Consider the following 16026-nt stretch of genomic DNA (forward strand, 5'->3'; position numbering starts at 1 on the left):
AAAATACTGCATCACATAAACGCACCCGTGAACTTTGTCGTCGAAGCCGCGGTCAGTGAACCTGTGCAGTATCAAAAGAGGAGCAAAAATGCTAAAGTCCGTCACAACAAGCGGAAACGATGAATTTGCACACTCATATGTTATTGCCCTGTCTCTCTGCAATTATTCCGATGACAGTTTTCACCACATTCTACTACCAGGCTGTACCGTGTTTCCTCGAAGCATACCTCATGGCGTACCCGACCCAACGAATGACGTATTGTATGCTATCGGGCGTCGCAGCTCCTTATCTGCCGAGTTCGCTTGTACCCGTGCTGCGGGGCGGACGTTACGAAGTGCACGCCTTTCTTTACTTCACAGTCTGTCGTCCGGCTCTGCACTGTGCTCGTCGCTTAATCTCGCGCGGCGAAAGGTAAGCGGATTTCGTTCATTGCACTGCACCGGCGAAGAGTGTAAACATACTATATACCCATGCTTTCCGGACAGTTTATACTTCCGGTAATACGGGGTGCACGACACTTATTCATCGTCTATATGAAATTCCCCCGTCCATTTTTAAATTTGTAAAGCGCCGCGAGAAATTGTTCAGTTTTCGTGAAATATGTCTTGGGTGGTAGATTTCAGTGATTTCTATTGCCTAATGACGTTAGGTTAACGACAAAAACTCTCAGTTCCCCTGTCGAAAAAAAAAACATACAGCCATCTGTATGAGCAATCATATGAGGCTCGTACATGTGTTTATTGTATGGCAATCATATGAGCTCCTATGAGCATGTGTGAGTTATATGAGCATGTATGAACTATATGAGCACTCTCTCAAACAGCGTATGAGCTATATGAGCACTCTCATACAGCGTATTCATGTACATGAATGCACTTGAACCGTCTGAGCAAACGTGCAACATGGCGTGATTAAGCTAAAATAACAACACGTGATTACAGAATACCGGTTTATTCAGGTACTGGCGCGAGGTAGGTCTCTCAGAAAGCTTGCCAAATACTTTTTGATTAGCTTTTTGCGTTTCTGTACAGGCACCTTTGATGTCGATAGTTCACCTTTTTCTGCATATTTGACGAAGTTATCTGTTGAAAAGAAAGAACAAAATTAGAACTGCACTAAATTTCTGCGCCTACAAGTATTCCAGTTCCCACAACTTATACAGCCGTATAGGTTCATGCTCAAGTGGACATGACTGGGGCCTATTTCTCATCCCAACGCGTAGATCACACCTTCAAAGCATGAAGTTGTATTTAGTCAGTCAGAATAACGCACGATGCCATTTTGCCGATTGAAATTGAACGTAACCTTCCTCTAATGCTGGTGATGTCCAATGAACGCGGTTCTGAAACATCTGAGTATGTTTGCGTTGCGCTTGCAAAACTGAGTGCATGTACTTGTTCGCTGCAGCAACGGGTTACTGACACAGTGTTCGTGGCTTGCTTCACTTTGGGGCATCCAAATATACATTTTTTTTTTGCATGCTAACGTGCGATTTCGGTATGCCCTGGTGCACGACTTTATTTTAAACACTCTATACACACATGCAAAGGCTATCAGCGAACGATTTCCACAAAAAGTAAAAAAAAAGCACGAATATGGTAGTTGCAGAGAGCTAACCCGACAGACATAAAGAGCGATAACGGAAAAACGGGACTGCAAACGTACCTGTAATGCGCACACACCTGCCACGGCTTCTGTATAGGTTGATTCTAAGGTACACACACAAACCACCTTCAGTGATCACTGAAACGGCACAAAGACACTGTCACAGCAGGGAGACGGCGACGAAAATATGAGTCCCACGCAGAGCGGAGCGAAATACGTCCAGACGGCTACGAGAAGCAGGGTAGAATAGGCAAGTAAGCGTCCAAGCACTGAGATGGCACTCGCAACGGCTTGGAAGCGAATCCAGGAGCCAAAGAGAATGTTGTAGGACACGATCGGGACGGGAAATATGCACCTAAAATTTGAACAGAATCGGACTGTGACGAGCGTCTCTTGAAAGGCCATCACCAGACGCTGTGGCGCCAACACTTCTAGGTGAATAACTGGTTAACTAAACGGTCAGCCTTCCTCATACTGCTCATATCTTCCTCATACTGCTCGAAATGCAGCTCATACTGCGCATAACGTTGCTCATACTGCTCATTGCTTTTCTCGTATTGCTTATATCTGCGCACATAGCGCGTCGTCGGCCTTGCCGTGCGGTTCATAACATTGCTCATACTGCCCATAGCGCTGCTCATACTGCTCATTGCCTTTCTCATACTGCTCATTGCCTTTCTCATACTGCTCATTGCCTTTCTCATACTGCTCATTGCCTTTCTCATACTGCTCATTGCCTTTCTCATATTGCTCATTGCCTTTCTCATACTGCTCATTGCCTTTCTCATACTGCTCATTGCCTTTCTCATACTGCTCATTGCCTTTCTCATACTGCTCATTGCCTTTCTCATACTGCTCATTGCCTTTCTCATACTGCTCATTGCCTTTCTCATACTGCTCATTGCCTTTCTCATACTGCTCATTGCCTTTCTCATATTGCTCATTGCCTTTCTCATATTGCTCATTTCCTTTCTCATATTGCTCATTTCCTTTCTCATATTGCTCATTGCCTTTCTCATATTGCTCATTGCCTTTCACATATTGCTCATTTCTTTACACATAGAAAGTTATGAGTTTTTTCAACAGGGTCATTTCGTGTTTCGTTCAATTTGTAGATCGCTCACAACATAAAATTACCACAACCATATACTTTATTAAACCACAGATCATCTTCTATGTATATTACACATCACCCCATACTAACTTTGCTGCGACCTGCCCACACGTTTGGCACCATTCGGCCGGTAGCGAGCTGGGTTGTCCTTACCCAGTGTCACAATGATGTGGGCTCTGCAGCATGATGAGAACATACACTGTCTCAGATCTGACAATGGGCATAGGAAATTCATAGTCTCTGATAATGCAAATACCTGACTGAACTGGACCTAATGTAGAGTAACTCAACAAAATTATACGGCGCAGCATGATCTTTGATATCATTGCGCCAGTAAAGTCAAATCAAATCAAACATAAAATTACCTCGAACGCAAATTTCATTAAGCATCAGAAAAGTGTGTCTGAAATACACGCAGAAAGATTAAGATTAAGTCTTCGTTGAACCATCTGTGCCCTGCACAGTCTTTTGACAACTGCGTCAGTAACAATCGCTGAAGCTTGGTGTAACGTATACATACCTCACATTACATGCAACAGGGTCAGTGGCGTATAGCCAGAAAAATATTTCAGAAGGGGGTGTCCTACGGGCGGCTTTACTTGGTGGAGGAGGATTTCATCCTCATTTCCCTCTCCCAAATGCACTACCAGAAGTACAATTTCGAAAGGTTCGAACCCCCGAATCTGCCCCTGTCTTTCCCGCTACGCCACTGAATAGGGTTGTTTTGTGTTCCTGTTACTACCACCAGCTCAAGCGCACGGAAATTATACGACAAACGTGCGTGTCAAACGCTACTGAGGAGACTCGGGTGGAAAATATGCAAACGGAAGCGTGTGTCACAAAAGTGACGCAACAAGTGGCGCAACAAGTGGCTGCTGGCAGCTTTGTAAAATTCCGAATGCAAGCGCATCGAAGGACGGGAATTGCGACCTTGATTCATGTAACGTGTAATTTTTGATTGCAGAACAATGTGGCAAAACCTTTTTGTTTCTTCTTGTTTACATTACGCGCTATGGTCGATGATGCAATGCTTTTTTTTTTTTTATGGTAGAATACAGGAGCTTTTTTTTTTCTGAGTAACTGATGGTGACGGTTGCACTGCACACAGTTACGATCGAAAGCAAAGGCCACGTGTGACTAGCATTCATATCTTTCGCGCAGTTTTTAGTCGTACGATGTATAGAAGATACCGCGTGTAACCATGTTTTTATGTATGTGGTGGCGGTTTTAGTTTTTTTTTTTATTTTCTTCCTCGTATATTGCATCCATGCAGAGCGGTCCAACGATACCACTTTCTTCTTCTGTAGAGCGGTCTCATCAACATGGAACCTCCAGGCTTCAGCGAACAGGTTGTCCGCCTGAAGACCAGCATAGACGTAAGCACACCCATTCCTGTCAACGTCTTGCTTGCAAGAGTGTGCCTATACAGTACAAAATTCACGCATTTTATAAAACCAGCGACTGCGGAAAGGAGTCAATGAAGAGCTGGATAATTTGTCTGCTGCGCTCGACAAGCTGTCCACCGAGTGCCATAATACGACTGAAAATCAACCGGTATACAAAGAAATTCACCTGAGAAAAAAAAGGCAAGGCTTATAGTATACTACGTTTGCGCGGTGTAAAAAGAATTTGCCAAAGCTCAAACGCGAGGCTCATGTCTTTCCTGCCTTGTCTTCCAGCGATGGCGGAAGTGAGCTTCCAGAGAAGATGTTCCAGTTGCGGAACTCCAGAATTGTGTGAGTCATCTCGAACTGATAAATTTCATTTTCAGTTATATGTATGTGGTTAGATTTTAAGCACATAAATGTTGCGTGATGCAACATTGAAACATCAATTGGACTCGTGGAAATGAACCTGTTTTGACAATCAATGAAGAACACGTACGTTACATACCGCTGTTAGAGGTATTGTCAGCCAGTTATCAGTTGCTTTGCAAAGCATTCCAGGGGTCCAACAGATTTGATGCCAGTTATCTCGGCGTTGAAGTACGGCAGTATCACGCAGCGAGGTTTGAAGTGTTCCTTGTAGGAAATCAGAAGAGAGCAGCTCCACTCCAACTGAAGGAGGCATTGAAATGACAAAGGCTACCAAGAATGAAGCGTCTTAAAAACAATTTTAATCAGTGACGAGCCTTCTTGGAGGGTCTGCACTTCATCCGGTCCGGTCCAAATTCTTTTTCTTTATTTCTTAATTTTCTTTCTTTATTTCTTAATTTTATTTCTTAATTTTCTTTCTTTATTTCTTTCTTATTCCTTCCTATTCTTTCTTTCTTTAATCCTTATCTTTTCCTTTTATTTATTTATTATTATTTCTTATTTCTGGAATAGCAAGCCGACGTCCCGTTTGGCTGACCTTTCCCCGGTTTTTTAGTTTTTTTCCTTTTCGTCTAATAAATATATCCCCCCCCCCCTCCCCGGTTCACGAAAGCTCGTCACTCAATGAAACTGTTTTCGGCTTCTCCGTTCCTTATAGTTTCTGAAAGACTATAAGGTTATAGATAAATGCCAACAAGCAAAAGGAAGTTTTCCGTTTCGATTTTGGATGGTCGAACATACTATACGGCGTGTTTTATCTGCCGTGGTACAGTCAAGCAATATAGATATGTCATTTAGGCTATCTGTATAGGTTAGATAAGGATAGGGTCTCGGTAAAAGCGAACCTTTGACAGCTGTGTCAGCTACAACAGAGTTTCATCACCAGAGACGATACTCTAACCCATTGCTGATGGTGATGTGGGGAATGAAATCAGCTACAAACGCTGAATCCCTAATATTTCTGTTTAAAGCTGTAGGCGTAACATAGGTGCGGTGTCGCTTTACTATTGCGCGTGGGTGATACTACACTGTGTTGCAGGTAGACTCCGCGAAAATTGTACGCTGAGCCCTCTCTGTAAGGCGATCAACTGAATATTGGGCGATTCTAATTCGCGCCGTTCATATCTCATATATGTGCGCATGATGCATGCATCTGATCAGCGATGGAAAAAGTACCTCAAAATTGTACTTGAAGTAAAGTACCTAGCAGCTGTTGAATTTTAAGTACAGTACAAAGTAACATACCACACATAGGCGCTGTCTGCGAGTGAGGGGGAGGCTTCCCTATAGGGGGGTGTCCCTGTAGGGGGGTATCCTAAAAACCGCGTGTTTCATGCGCGTGATCATGAAAAACCTGTAAGAACTTCTCTCACAACGTCACAACACGGAATTCCCGACCCCCCCTCCCGACCTCTGTGTATGAAAGAGGGGGTGACGTTGTGCCCCTGCCCCCTCTGGCAGATTGAAAACGCTCCGCCTCTGATACTACAAATGTGCTTAAAGTAAAGTGCGAAGTCATTTGCAAAGTACTTCAAAGTGTTCATCAGGTGCATTACAAATTTACATCGCATATCGCTGGACGTTTCAACATTTGATAGTAATAAAACGTGAAGTAATTATGTTTCGACTGTTATCCTTAGAAAGCTTTTCGCTAGCAAGAAAACATGGATAGTTGCGTTTGTGTTGCTAATAGTGTTTGTGTTGTAGTCCCATTAAACTATGGGAACTTGCTGGTTGCAAAGGAAGAGGTCTCCAAGCTGTTTCGGTTCCTTCTCTGTCGGCGGGATTGTAATCGAAACGTGAAGGATGGTTCATTCCAGTAAACTCCCAGGATGCAACGCGCGCGCAAGAAATTTTCTGAAATTTTCTATCGGGTACTTGAAAGGAAAGAACCAAAGAAAAGCACTTAAAGTACAGCACAAACTACGCAAATTGAAAGGTACTCGAAGTAAAGTACAAGTACCACTTGGTACTTCCCATCACTGCATCTGATACGCACATGGTGTTCATGCGCGAGAGCGTTCATCGGAGCACGTGCTCTCCTATTTGTCACCTTGTCGCTGTCTCCGTCCAGAAATATCAGGTGACATCGAACGGTAGCGTCAAATGATAGAGCAGAGCCCTTGTCACAGCAGATTTGACAGAAAGCACGATAACGCACGCGCTTCGATTTTGAGTAACGTAATATAGCGAATTCTAGCAAACAATTGATAACGTTGCTTGCGTCGAACCGTATCAATCGGAGCCAATCAGTGGATAAGATTCTGAGTCACACGCGACTGCGATTGGTTCTGATAGGCACGATAACTTTACCGACGGTTTGCTAAAACTGCGTATTATCAAATCGCCCATTGAATGCCCCTGGATTCATTCGTGGATCAATTGCAAGGTTATATTGTTCCGTACATGTTTCGGACGTATCAGATATTGCTATCGTCGTCATTTTCTGAAGCGGTTGTACAACATTGTCAACCTAATGCTATTGTTCTCTTATCTCTACGGTATTGACACGACAGAAGGAGATATATATATATAAGCTCTCGTTCAGCAACATGAGGCTGCGTGCTACAAAGAAACATGATTACCATTACGCTTTACTGATTCTCATAATTACATCGGTTGCACGAAACCAGTAGTTTATCCACAATTGCACACACGGGGGGGGGGGGGGGGTCGCAAAAAAAAAAAATTGCGGGGGTGGGGGGTATCATCATTCTAGGTATATGTCGTAAAGAAGGAAAAAAGATAGGATGGTGTTGGGGGTCTGGATAAATTCACAAAACCCATTACAAAACTTGTCGGAATTTACAGAAAAATTATTTGTTGTAGTCAATGCTGATATATGGGTGCAGCACGTCTTCTTCTTCATTATGGGTTTATAGAGATGTTAGCCAAGCTAGGGCTGGCCATTGCGTCGGTTCACATAACCCCCGTCACCTTGATTGTACTAGCGGGTAAATAATAAAAAAGAAGGAGAAAGCAGAGTTCTGCTAATCTTATAATTATAGAATCCTTCTACATTGAGAGTAAATGCGTTCAAATGGTTTTCAGAGATATGATGGCCAATCAACATCTCCGCACAGTGTTCAACATGTGTGCGGCGTTCCTCTTCCTCGTCTGCGTCATTTTAGTCATTTCTTACATCTACGATCCCCAACGGTAAGTCGATTCCACAGCGCATCTCTGTACGCTACATGTTTACGTGTCGAAGTATACTCCATATTCCGTTACGGCGTGGCTGCTCAAAGGATCTGAAAGACAGAAGTGCCGAGCTAGCGTTTTGTCAGGTATTCACCCTTTCACTGTTCACAAACAGAACGCACAACCGGACGTTGTCTAGAGTTCCCAGCGTCAGCGGCTACATGTGGCGCCACCCTGTCTTAAAAGGGTTTAGGTACTGGAACTAACTAACTAACTAAGTTAAACCCTTTCACTGTTTTCAAATATAGGTAGTGAAAGGGTTTAACTCAAATGAATGACGGGGCGTGGCGCCACATGCAGCCGCTGGGAACCCTAGACAACGTCCGGTTGTGCGTTCTGTTTGTGGTGATTGTGAAAGGGTGTAACAGTGAAAGGGTGAATGAAGCACCAATCGTACTCGTTTATGGCGCAGTGTGCACGAGGATCTCTCCACCATCATCCTGAACTCCGCTGGATTTTCGACAGTCATCGGCTTTCTGCTCGCGATCAACTTCAGTATTCTGTTCCTGCTTCGTCCCTCCCTGCATCTTTGGGCACAGTGCAGAACTACTGTGAAAAGTGGTGAGGTTCCAAACAGGCTTTAAACGGGTTGTGACACGTTCATAGATGTGGTTCAGTACATGATGGACGCATTGTACTGTACGCCAGAATACTGAGGAAAAAAGAATTATTCTTCTACGTGTCGTACTTAGCGAGATACAAACCCTCGAACACGCTGTCGCGCAAAGCGCAGACGTCACAGAGCTCCGAGTTGCGTCCATTCCTATTGGCAGCCGTAAGCACGTGATTTCTCGCGCGCTGCCTGACTGGCGGCGGCGAGGGCTGTGCGCGATGTCAGAGCCGCATCAGTTTCGGTATTCGCGGTACCCATTTTTTCCGCTCGCATTACCCTCTTCGCTGTGAAATTTTCGGTGAAAGTTCACATTGATGCAAAGAACTGTCTTTTACGTTTATCTGAGATACCCTGGGATAACCTACAACCCCTTTGATCATTTCTAAATTTGCATGTCTTGGCCGTTCCTAAAAATGCCTGTCAACGTGTGTGCGCTTTGCGGTACGCTCTTAAAAATGAACTTCACCGCATAGCACGCTCCTAGCCAACCATCGTCATGAATGATAACGTTATCTGCCCTGATCTGTTGAAAACGGGCGCCGTATGCCCTTTTTTTTGTGACACTTATGCTATTCATAATTGTCATAAAAAAGGCGTAGATCTCCAGGCGTTTTCAACAAATGATAACAAATGAAAGGGCAGATACCGATATCATTCGAGATGTTTGGCTAGGAGCGTGCTATGCGGTGAATTTCATTTCTAACAGTGTATACATTCTCAGAAACTGAGGTCAGGACGACATGGACCGCTATGGTTTTTGACCATAGACGACCTCTCGACTGGCCAAGGAGCAATAGACCTCTACCCGAGAAAAGTATTCATGGCGTTGGTAGACAGACTGAAACCGAAACAAATCGGAAGGGGAGGGCTGGGTTCCACGAATGAGCACTTGTTCCCTGCCTCTTATTGAAAGAAAAGTAGGACCGAAGGTGGCGTCCCTTTCAGGGACCATTGTAATCCCCTCAAGACCGTGGCTTTCGTGCGCGACCTTGCTCGCCCCCCCTAGCTTCGAGCGTAGTTCAACTCTACCAAATTGGTGGCGCTGTCGAACACTATGACGGCATTTGTTTACAAACAGGGAGAGGTCTATTTGGTGTTTCATCGTAACGCAAGGCAGTGTAGTGCAATGGACAACTGTTAAAAATGCGACTCTCAGAACCGCAAGCGGACATCTACGAGTTACAAATATCGAGGTGCACGTCGAAAGGATAAGTGAGATAGACGACATCCAGGTATGTAGATAGACAGACAGTTAAGTAGGTCGTGCAGTAAGGCAAAAATTAGACTGGCGAAGTAGTGCTTGCGACACGCTTGGAATCGCCTGTGAGTAGTTCTGCAGCCCCACATTTCCTTGGTTGCCCTCAGAAATGTTGTTCCATTAAATAAATACCATATGTTGCACGTGTTTATGAATCTTGCAACGGACTGGAGACTAGGGATGGGATAAACCGCAGGGTGCCGATTTCAGATAAGCGTGTCGCAAGCAGTACATACGCGAACCTCCTACGCGTTGCAGTGCGCGTTGATCGCGGAACGAACGGCACGGACCCTGCCGGCGGAGTCGGCTGCAGTAAACCTTTTATAAGAAGGCTCAAGTGTGTTTTTTTTTTCACTTCTGAGCGGCCTGATATCACTTGGTCATACTGCGACCACGGTGTCAAAGCACCATACGCACAATGCGAGATGGAAAGTTTATACAAACCCTCTCTTTTGTCATACAGGTCTTCTGGACGGCATCTTCTTGAGCTTACTAGTTATCTACATTGCGGTGCTCCTCGCATTTCCTGCTTACTACAGTCTCAAGCATGGCTTTCCTCCTCTCTCGGCAGCAATCTTAGCCTTTGAACAAGTATGTATAGAGAAACATTAATGCAAAAAATTTCCTGCATTAATTCATGTGCACACAGGTTAGGCTCATCATGAAACTATATGCCTACACCAGGGAGCTTGTAAAGGTGAACAAACATGTTCTTATGAAAGGTGACTTGTCCAAGAATGCATTTTGTACCATTGCTGGCTCCCCTTGATGCAGGAATAAGTGAAGTGTAACTTGTCTTTCAGAAACAAATGGTACAAATAATATAGAACTGAAGCTGCCTGAAATGAATTCGCTGCTGTATTTTCTTTTTGCGCCTACTCTTGTTTTCCGGGAGAGCTATCCCAGGTAAGCTAATATGCTAATATGGCATAAGCTAATAATACCAATATGCTAATAAGGTATGCTACTATGACAGAAGTATGCAGGAAATAGTTTGTATTGTTACCATACTCTGCTAACTCTCTTTTCTAACACGAAGGTGCACACAGCAAGGCCAAGTATATTCTATAATAATAAACATATTCTGTATCAAAAATCCAAAGGAATAATTCTCAATCGAGAATTTTTGAGCCATTATTATTATTTGTGTCAATAACCCAACTGCCTACATTTTTCAGGACTCCAAATGTGAGATGGGGCACAGTACTTTGGTATCTCTCCAACTTTCTCGGGTGCATTTTGCTGTACTCTGTAGTACTGAACCACTTCATCAAAGACCTGTTCCGCGACGCTGGCAAGGACGATTTCCAGCTGCTCGGCTTCACGCTGACGGGATGTTCGATTCTGATCCTCGGAAGCATCAGTCTGTTCCTCATGTTCTACGGTTTCTTGCACTGTTGGCTCAACCTGTTTGCGGAGCTGCTACGCTTTGGTGATCGCCTATTTTATCTGGTAAGTTACATAGATGTTTCTCACTATCTGTGAGAACAGGATACTGTTTTCTACATTAAAAAACCCCAAATTTTAAAATAATTTACCTGACACAGGACTGGTGGAATTCTACAACTTATGCCGACTACTACAGATCCTGGAACCTGGTAGTTCACGATTGGCTTTTCACTTACGTCTACACTGATGCTTACAAGGTAGGACTACAATCTTCGGCGCATCCGCACATTCTGTGAAGGCGTAGACGCCAAGTATATGTGTGTTTAATGACTGTATATCAGTTTGTGGTTTTCATAACGAGCTGGGCTGTATACTTTCAGATTTTCAATCGCAGCAAAAGAGCAGCCATGTTAGTGGTGTTCATGTTATCTGCTATTGTACACGAGTACATATTAGCCGTGGCTTACGGGTTTTTCTTCCCCGTGATCTTGGTTGTGTTTGGAACACTTGGAGGTACGTCTAGGGTAAACTTCGTAATTAATTAACTTTCACTACACTTTACCAGTGTGGATGCCCTACGCAAAGGGAGTGTAATGGAAGACGACTTGCAGCAGTTATCTCATTTGTCACTTACAAAGACTTTTTACTCCTCTAGTGGGCTTTGTCTTTGTGACAAAGAAAAAGACAGGTCATGTCTGGAACGTATTTCTGTGGATTACGCTGATTGCGGGCTGGGGCATCATACTTGTCTTCTACACTGTAGAGTTTTACGCCAGGCTCAACTGTCCACAAACCAGGGTAAGACACTGGAATGATTGCTCGCACAGGGACATTTTGAAGTGAGAATATCGCACTTCAGATGTTTCACACCACAGAGTGCTAGCCGAAACTGATAATTATTTCTGAGCTCAAATTTTACATGAACGAGCAACAAATGAAGACGTCTATTTTATTTTACAGGGAAACATTGCAGACTTCTTCCTCCCGAGATCTTTCTCCTGGTCATGCCACACTTTCTCCCATTCCATATGGTTCTCATTACCCCATTATCGAACCAAAATTCCTGTCCCATGAACAATATATATACTGGACTTTCATGAATAATGATCTCACACTTTCACGTCTACAAGCATTCCAAGCAACACGCGCCCTGCTGTAGGACGAGTGCAGTGAGGCTCAGACGAGCCCGGACTACTTGCTGACGGGAGTTTACATGCATGTGTACCGTCCAGGACTATCTGACATGCATGTCGTATTATTTTTCAAAGTCTTTGATTCTACAAATAAAACCGCTGAACTGCTTTGCTCATATGTCGATGCTCATTACAACAAGGTGGATGCCCCAAGACAATTTTGTATTAGACGGTACGAGCCTGATGAATGACTGCGAAGTGGTTCTTAAAATTGCAAAGAAAAAGTGCAAACAGTCAGTGTAGGGTCTTGTGCAGTCCAGTTCGTTGATATGCCTCTGCCCTGCCTCTGCAATTATTGGTAATCAAATAACTGGATGTGTTGTCATCCACAACAGCTGCAATATTTTGTCACATTTCTATGGCATCTCTTCAGTGAACCTCACTACAAAACAGAAAAAGCAACGTTTACAGAACCAATTGTATTGTACTGTGTTGTATCCTGCACCAGAGTGCAGCTGATACAATACAGTGCTCCATTACCCAGCCATTCAAGTTTTATGCTTATTGAGTGAATCTGTATAACCAGCATGTTAAACGCATAAAGGGAGTAACTAATAATGAACATGCTCCCTTGAGTGTGCAACTGCTTTTCATTCCAACCTTGTAAAGCTCACATCACTTGTTCAGGCACTGCTAACATAGCTGCTGCCTATATCATGTCCTGTGTATCACTCACTCTAGCATGAAGTTGTCTGATTTTACTATTCTAGACTGCTCCCAATGCAAGTAAAATTACAAGATGATGTCAGTAAGAGAAGCAAAAATATTCTTAAGGACAATGTGGCAGTCCATCTTTCAGGTCTGGTGCCGTTTTGGATCGTAATCCAGTCCACACGTCACTGGGAGATTCCAAGGCACAGTTTTGTGTCCTCTGTTCTGGTGAACTGATCATGTCTAGCCTGTCGAGCACAGTCTTTGTTACCCTTTCCAAGTACTCTGTAGCATTACAATCCTGTCGCAAACCAGGGCTGATCTTCAGCTCATAGCTTGGACCGTACTTCAGCAAAAATTTATGTTCCGGAACGTCATCCTCCAAGGTCTTGCCGACCAGTGTTGCGGTCAGTTGGGTCCAGCATCGAGCAGCATTTTCTGGAACGTAACCGCCACCACCAAGCACCAACAGGGGAATGCATTTAGACATCAGAAGCTGCAAACATTCGACGAATGCACTTTGCGTCAAATTGAAAGCCCCAAGGGGGTCGCCAGAGAGCCCGTCAACCCCGCACTGACACACAATCACATCCGGCTGGTAGTGCGAAAGCACGGCGTCTAACACCTTTTTCGCTACAGAAACGAAAGCATCGTTCCCGATTCCACTCTGAAGCGGCACGTTCAAGCAGTAACCTTTACCACGACCGTATCCCAGTTCTTCAAGCGATCCCGTACCTGGATAGAATCCTGTCTCGTGGTTATGGAACGAGAGAGTGAGAACTCTGTCAGTAGCACAGAACGCTTCCTGCACTCCGTCGCCGTGGTGAACGTCGAGGTCGACGTACAGTACGCGCCCAAAGTGCTGGCAAAGTTCTTGAATTCCTAATACGACGTCGTTGACATAGCAAAAGCCGGCAGCTTCTGATCGTTGACCATGGTGCCATCCGCCTTCCCAGTGTATGGCGATTGCAGAAGTACCGGTGATAAGCGCGCGGGCAGCTGTCAGCGTCCCGCCAGCGATATATCGGATGATTGTGTACAAACTTTTAACGAGAGGACAGTCATCCACAAGATTGTATTCCTTTGCCTTTTCTTCTTCTAACTCAAGATCTTTAGACGACTCACACGACTGTAGGAAGTTGATGTAGTCTTCAGAATGGAAACTTTTCAGTTCTGTATCAGACGCTGGTCGTGGATGAACTATTCGAAGTTGTGGCAGCAGACCATATGCTCTTATCAACCCGTGTACTAATAACGACCGGCCGCGTACACGAGGAAGGCGGCTGCATTCAAAAACGTGGTTAGCACTGTGAACGTACACAACTGCAAGCGGCAGGCTGCCAGAGACCTGTTGCTGACACACATCAAAAACACTACTGTCCTCCTCGTTAATGCCACTTGCTTCACCAGCGTCGTTGTCTTCATCTTCGAAGTAATGTTTGTATAGTTCAGAATACATTTTAACGAGCTTGTAAAAGGCTGAAATAGTACACACTATGCATCAAATGAAGCACTTGCAATGAAACATAGCGCGAAAACATATTGGACTTGATGTCGATGGAGCTGTGGATCACAAGCGCGGAGAACACGGCAACTTCGAAAAGTGTGCTGTAAGCTTTCGGTTTCGGTTTCAACTTCCATGCGCGCGAAGTTGAATTGGTTGAAGATATAAACACGGGCCATTCTTTGAAAAAGTATTTGCCATTTTCTTAATGTCATTCGCAAACGCAAAATCTGATGTACATAATATTACCGTGTGCACATTTCAGACTGTCTGGTCCCAACAACGGGCGGATCACGGCGCCGTTCTAACACCTTCCTTCACGTTCACATGCAATGCAGGAAGCAAAACTTCAGTTTGTGTAGCGTAGTGATGATTACCCAACGTTATTTACGCTTTTTACTCCCAGGGATAAGATGTATGTTGAAGTAAAAATGTGTCCGTCAACAGTCATTGCTATTGAGTAGGCCTAGGTGTACTCAATAGTACCAAAGACTCTTGCTCAATATTACTGGATAGTGTCCAAAATCGTAGTTTAATTACAGGGTCGAAAACGTGAGACAGAGGGAGCAATGTTCAGCTGCAATGTACCCTACCCAGTACCCTAGCATATTTGCCGTTTAATTACTTCCCTTTTTTCATGTGCCCACAAAGGGGCCTCAACTGTTCTACTCGCCTCCGGACTCTACTCTCCTGTTTCAACAGCTCATCCGGCAAATTATCCTCAAAGGTCCATGCCAAGTTCCCATAAAGGCAACGTTACGACGTCTCTGCGCATGAGAGAAAGAAAAGTTTGGTGGTGGTGGTGGTGGGCTGGTGAAGGTGCTCGCCGTTGTTGGCCTCACAGAGGTGGGCAACGTCACGACTGACGCCCTGGGGGAATGTGCGTCCTGGGCCGACTTCTAAGGGAACTGTGCCGACATATGGCTAACAGCGACTGACGAAAACCCGAGCAACGTGGACCTCACGTGTAGTAGTCGTGGTAGTTTACCTTATCTGAAAGCGATTCAAATCATCCAATGAAACCGTTCTGTGTGCACGCGGGGAAAGGGAAAAGCTGAGGGGCTGCGCGAAAGGCTGGCCTACTGTCGTAGCGTATTTATTTTCCTTTTTCTTCTGCTTCTTCTTCACGGCCTGTTTATGAGAACCTGGACTGCGTCATCATGCTCTCTGTCAAGGTCTATCCGAGGCCCTGAATCTTCCACTGAGAGTTGGCGTGCCCTTGGCTTGCTACAGCTCGGTGCCCGTGAGCCACAGAGACAAGACAGCCCATTGAAACGAGTAGCTTAGCCTGTCAACCTGCCATGACCTAAGTTCTATCGCATAGTTGTAACCCACATACATTTTTCAGCTTACACTGCATGTAGCTACTGTAAGTTTCTTCGCCCTGTCATTGTTGGGCACTTTTCTCCACAAGCAAACCTTTACATGATTGCATCCGAGAGAGGGTTACAGCAGGTCTTTACACGTTTCATGCAGTGGTTGAATAAATATAGGAAGCGCGTTTTGTGTGGTGTCTTTCGGTCTTTGTGTGCCTACCAACTACAGAATGCGTAGATCTGTTTTCTTCGTTACTTTATTTGCGCGCATCTCACATATATTCCTCTCTCTACAAGCACCCATCACACAGCACTTAAGAACGGGTTCCGGCTTCCTTCGCATCAGCTGGGACGCCTACAACCCGTC

At 44.6% G+C, this 16026-nt stretch overlaps 2 protein-coding genes across 3 annotated transcripts; one reads left to right on the forward strand and one right to left on the reverse strand.

The window, feature by feature from the left end:
• Nucleotides 1–234: 234 nt before the first annotated feature.
• Nucleotides 235–12304, forward strand: LOC135368857 (sterol O-acyltransferase 1-like). 2 transcript variants are annotated; one of them, XM_064602397.1, is made up of 14 exons: nucleotides 235–412; nucleotides 3994–4096; nucleotides 4179–4306; nucleotides 4400–4456; nucleotides 7586–7693; nucleotides 8148–8296; nucleotides 10070–10197; nucleotides 10256–10328; nucleotides 10410–10512; nucleotides 10785–11058; nucleotides 11154–11252; nucleotides 11376–11508; nucleotides 11651–11793; nucleotides 11956–12304. In XM_064602397.1, exons 2-14 carry the CDS (start codon nucleotides 4043–4045, stop codon nucleotides 12067–12069), a joined length of 1563 nt encoding a protein of 520 aa, XP_064458467.1. In that variant the 5' UTR covers nucleotides 235–412; nucleotides 3994–4042; the 3' UTR covers nucleotides 12070–12304. The 2 variants fall into 2 exon arrangements, with proteins under 2 accessions (XP_064458467.1, XP_064458466.1); XM_064602396.1 differs by having other exon boundaries at nucleotides 237–412; nucleotides 4028–4096.
• Nucleotides 12305–12864: 560 nt separating this feature from the next.
• Nucleotides 12865–14401, reverse strand: LOC135368859 (histone deacetylase 8-like). Its single transcript, XM_064602399.1, has one exon. It carries the CDS (start codon nucleotides 14296–14298, stop codon nucleotides 12958–12960), a length of 1341 nt encoding a protein of 446 aa, XP_064458469.1. The 5' UTR covers nucleotides 14299–14401; the 3' UTR covers nucleotides 12865–12957.
• Nucleotides 14402–16026: the final 1625 nt, after the last annotated feature.

Source organism: Ornithodoros turicata, chromosome 9 (assembly GCF_037126465.1).
Source record: "Ornithodoros turicata isolate Travis chromosome 9, ASM3712646v1, whole genome shotgun sequence".
Taxonomy (NCBI): domain Eukaryota; kingdom Metazoa; phylum Arthropoda; class Arachnida; order Ixodida; family Argasidae; genus Ornithodoros; species Ornithodoros turicata.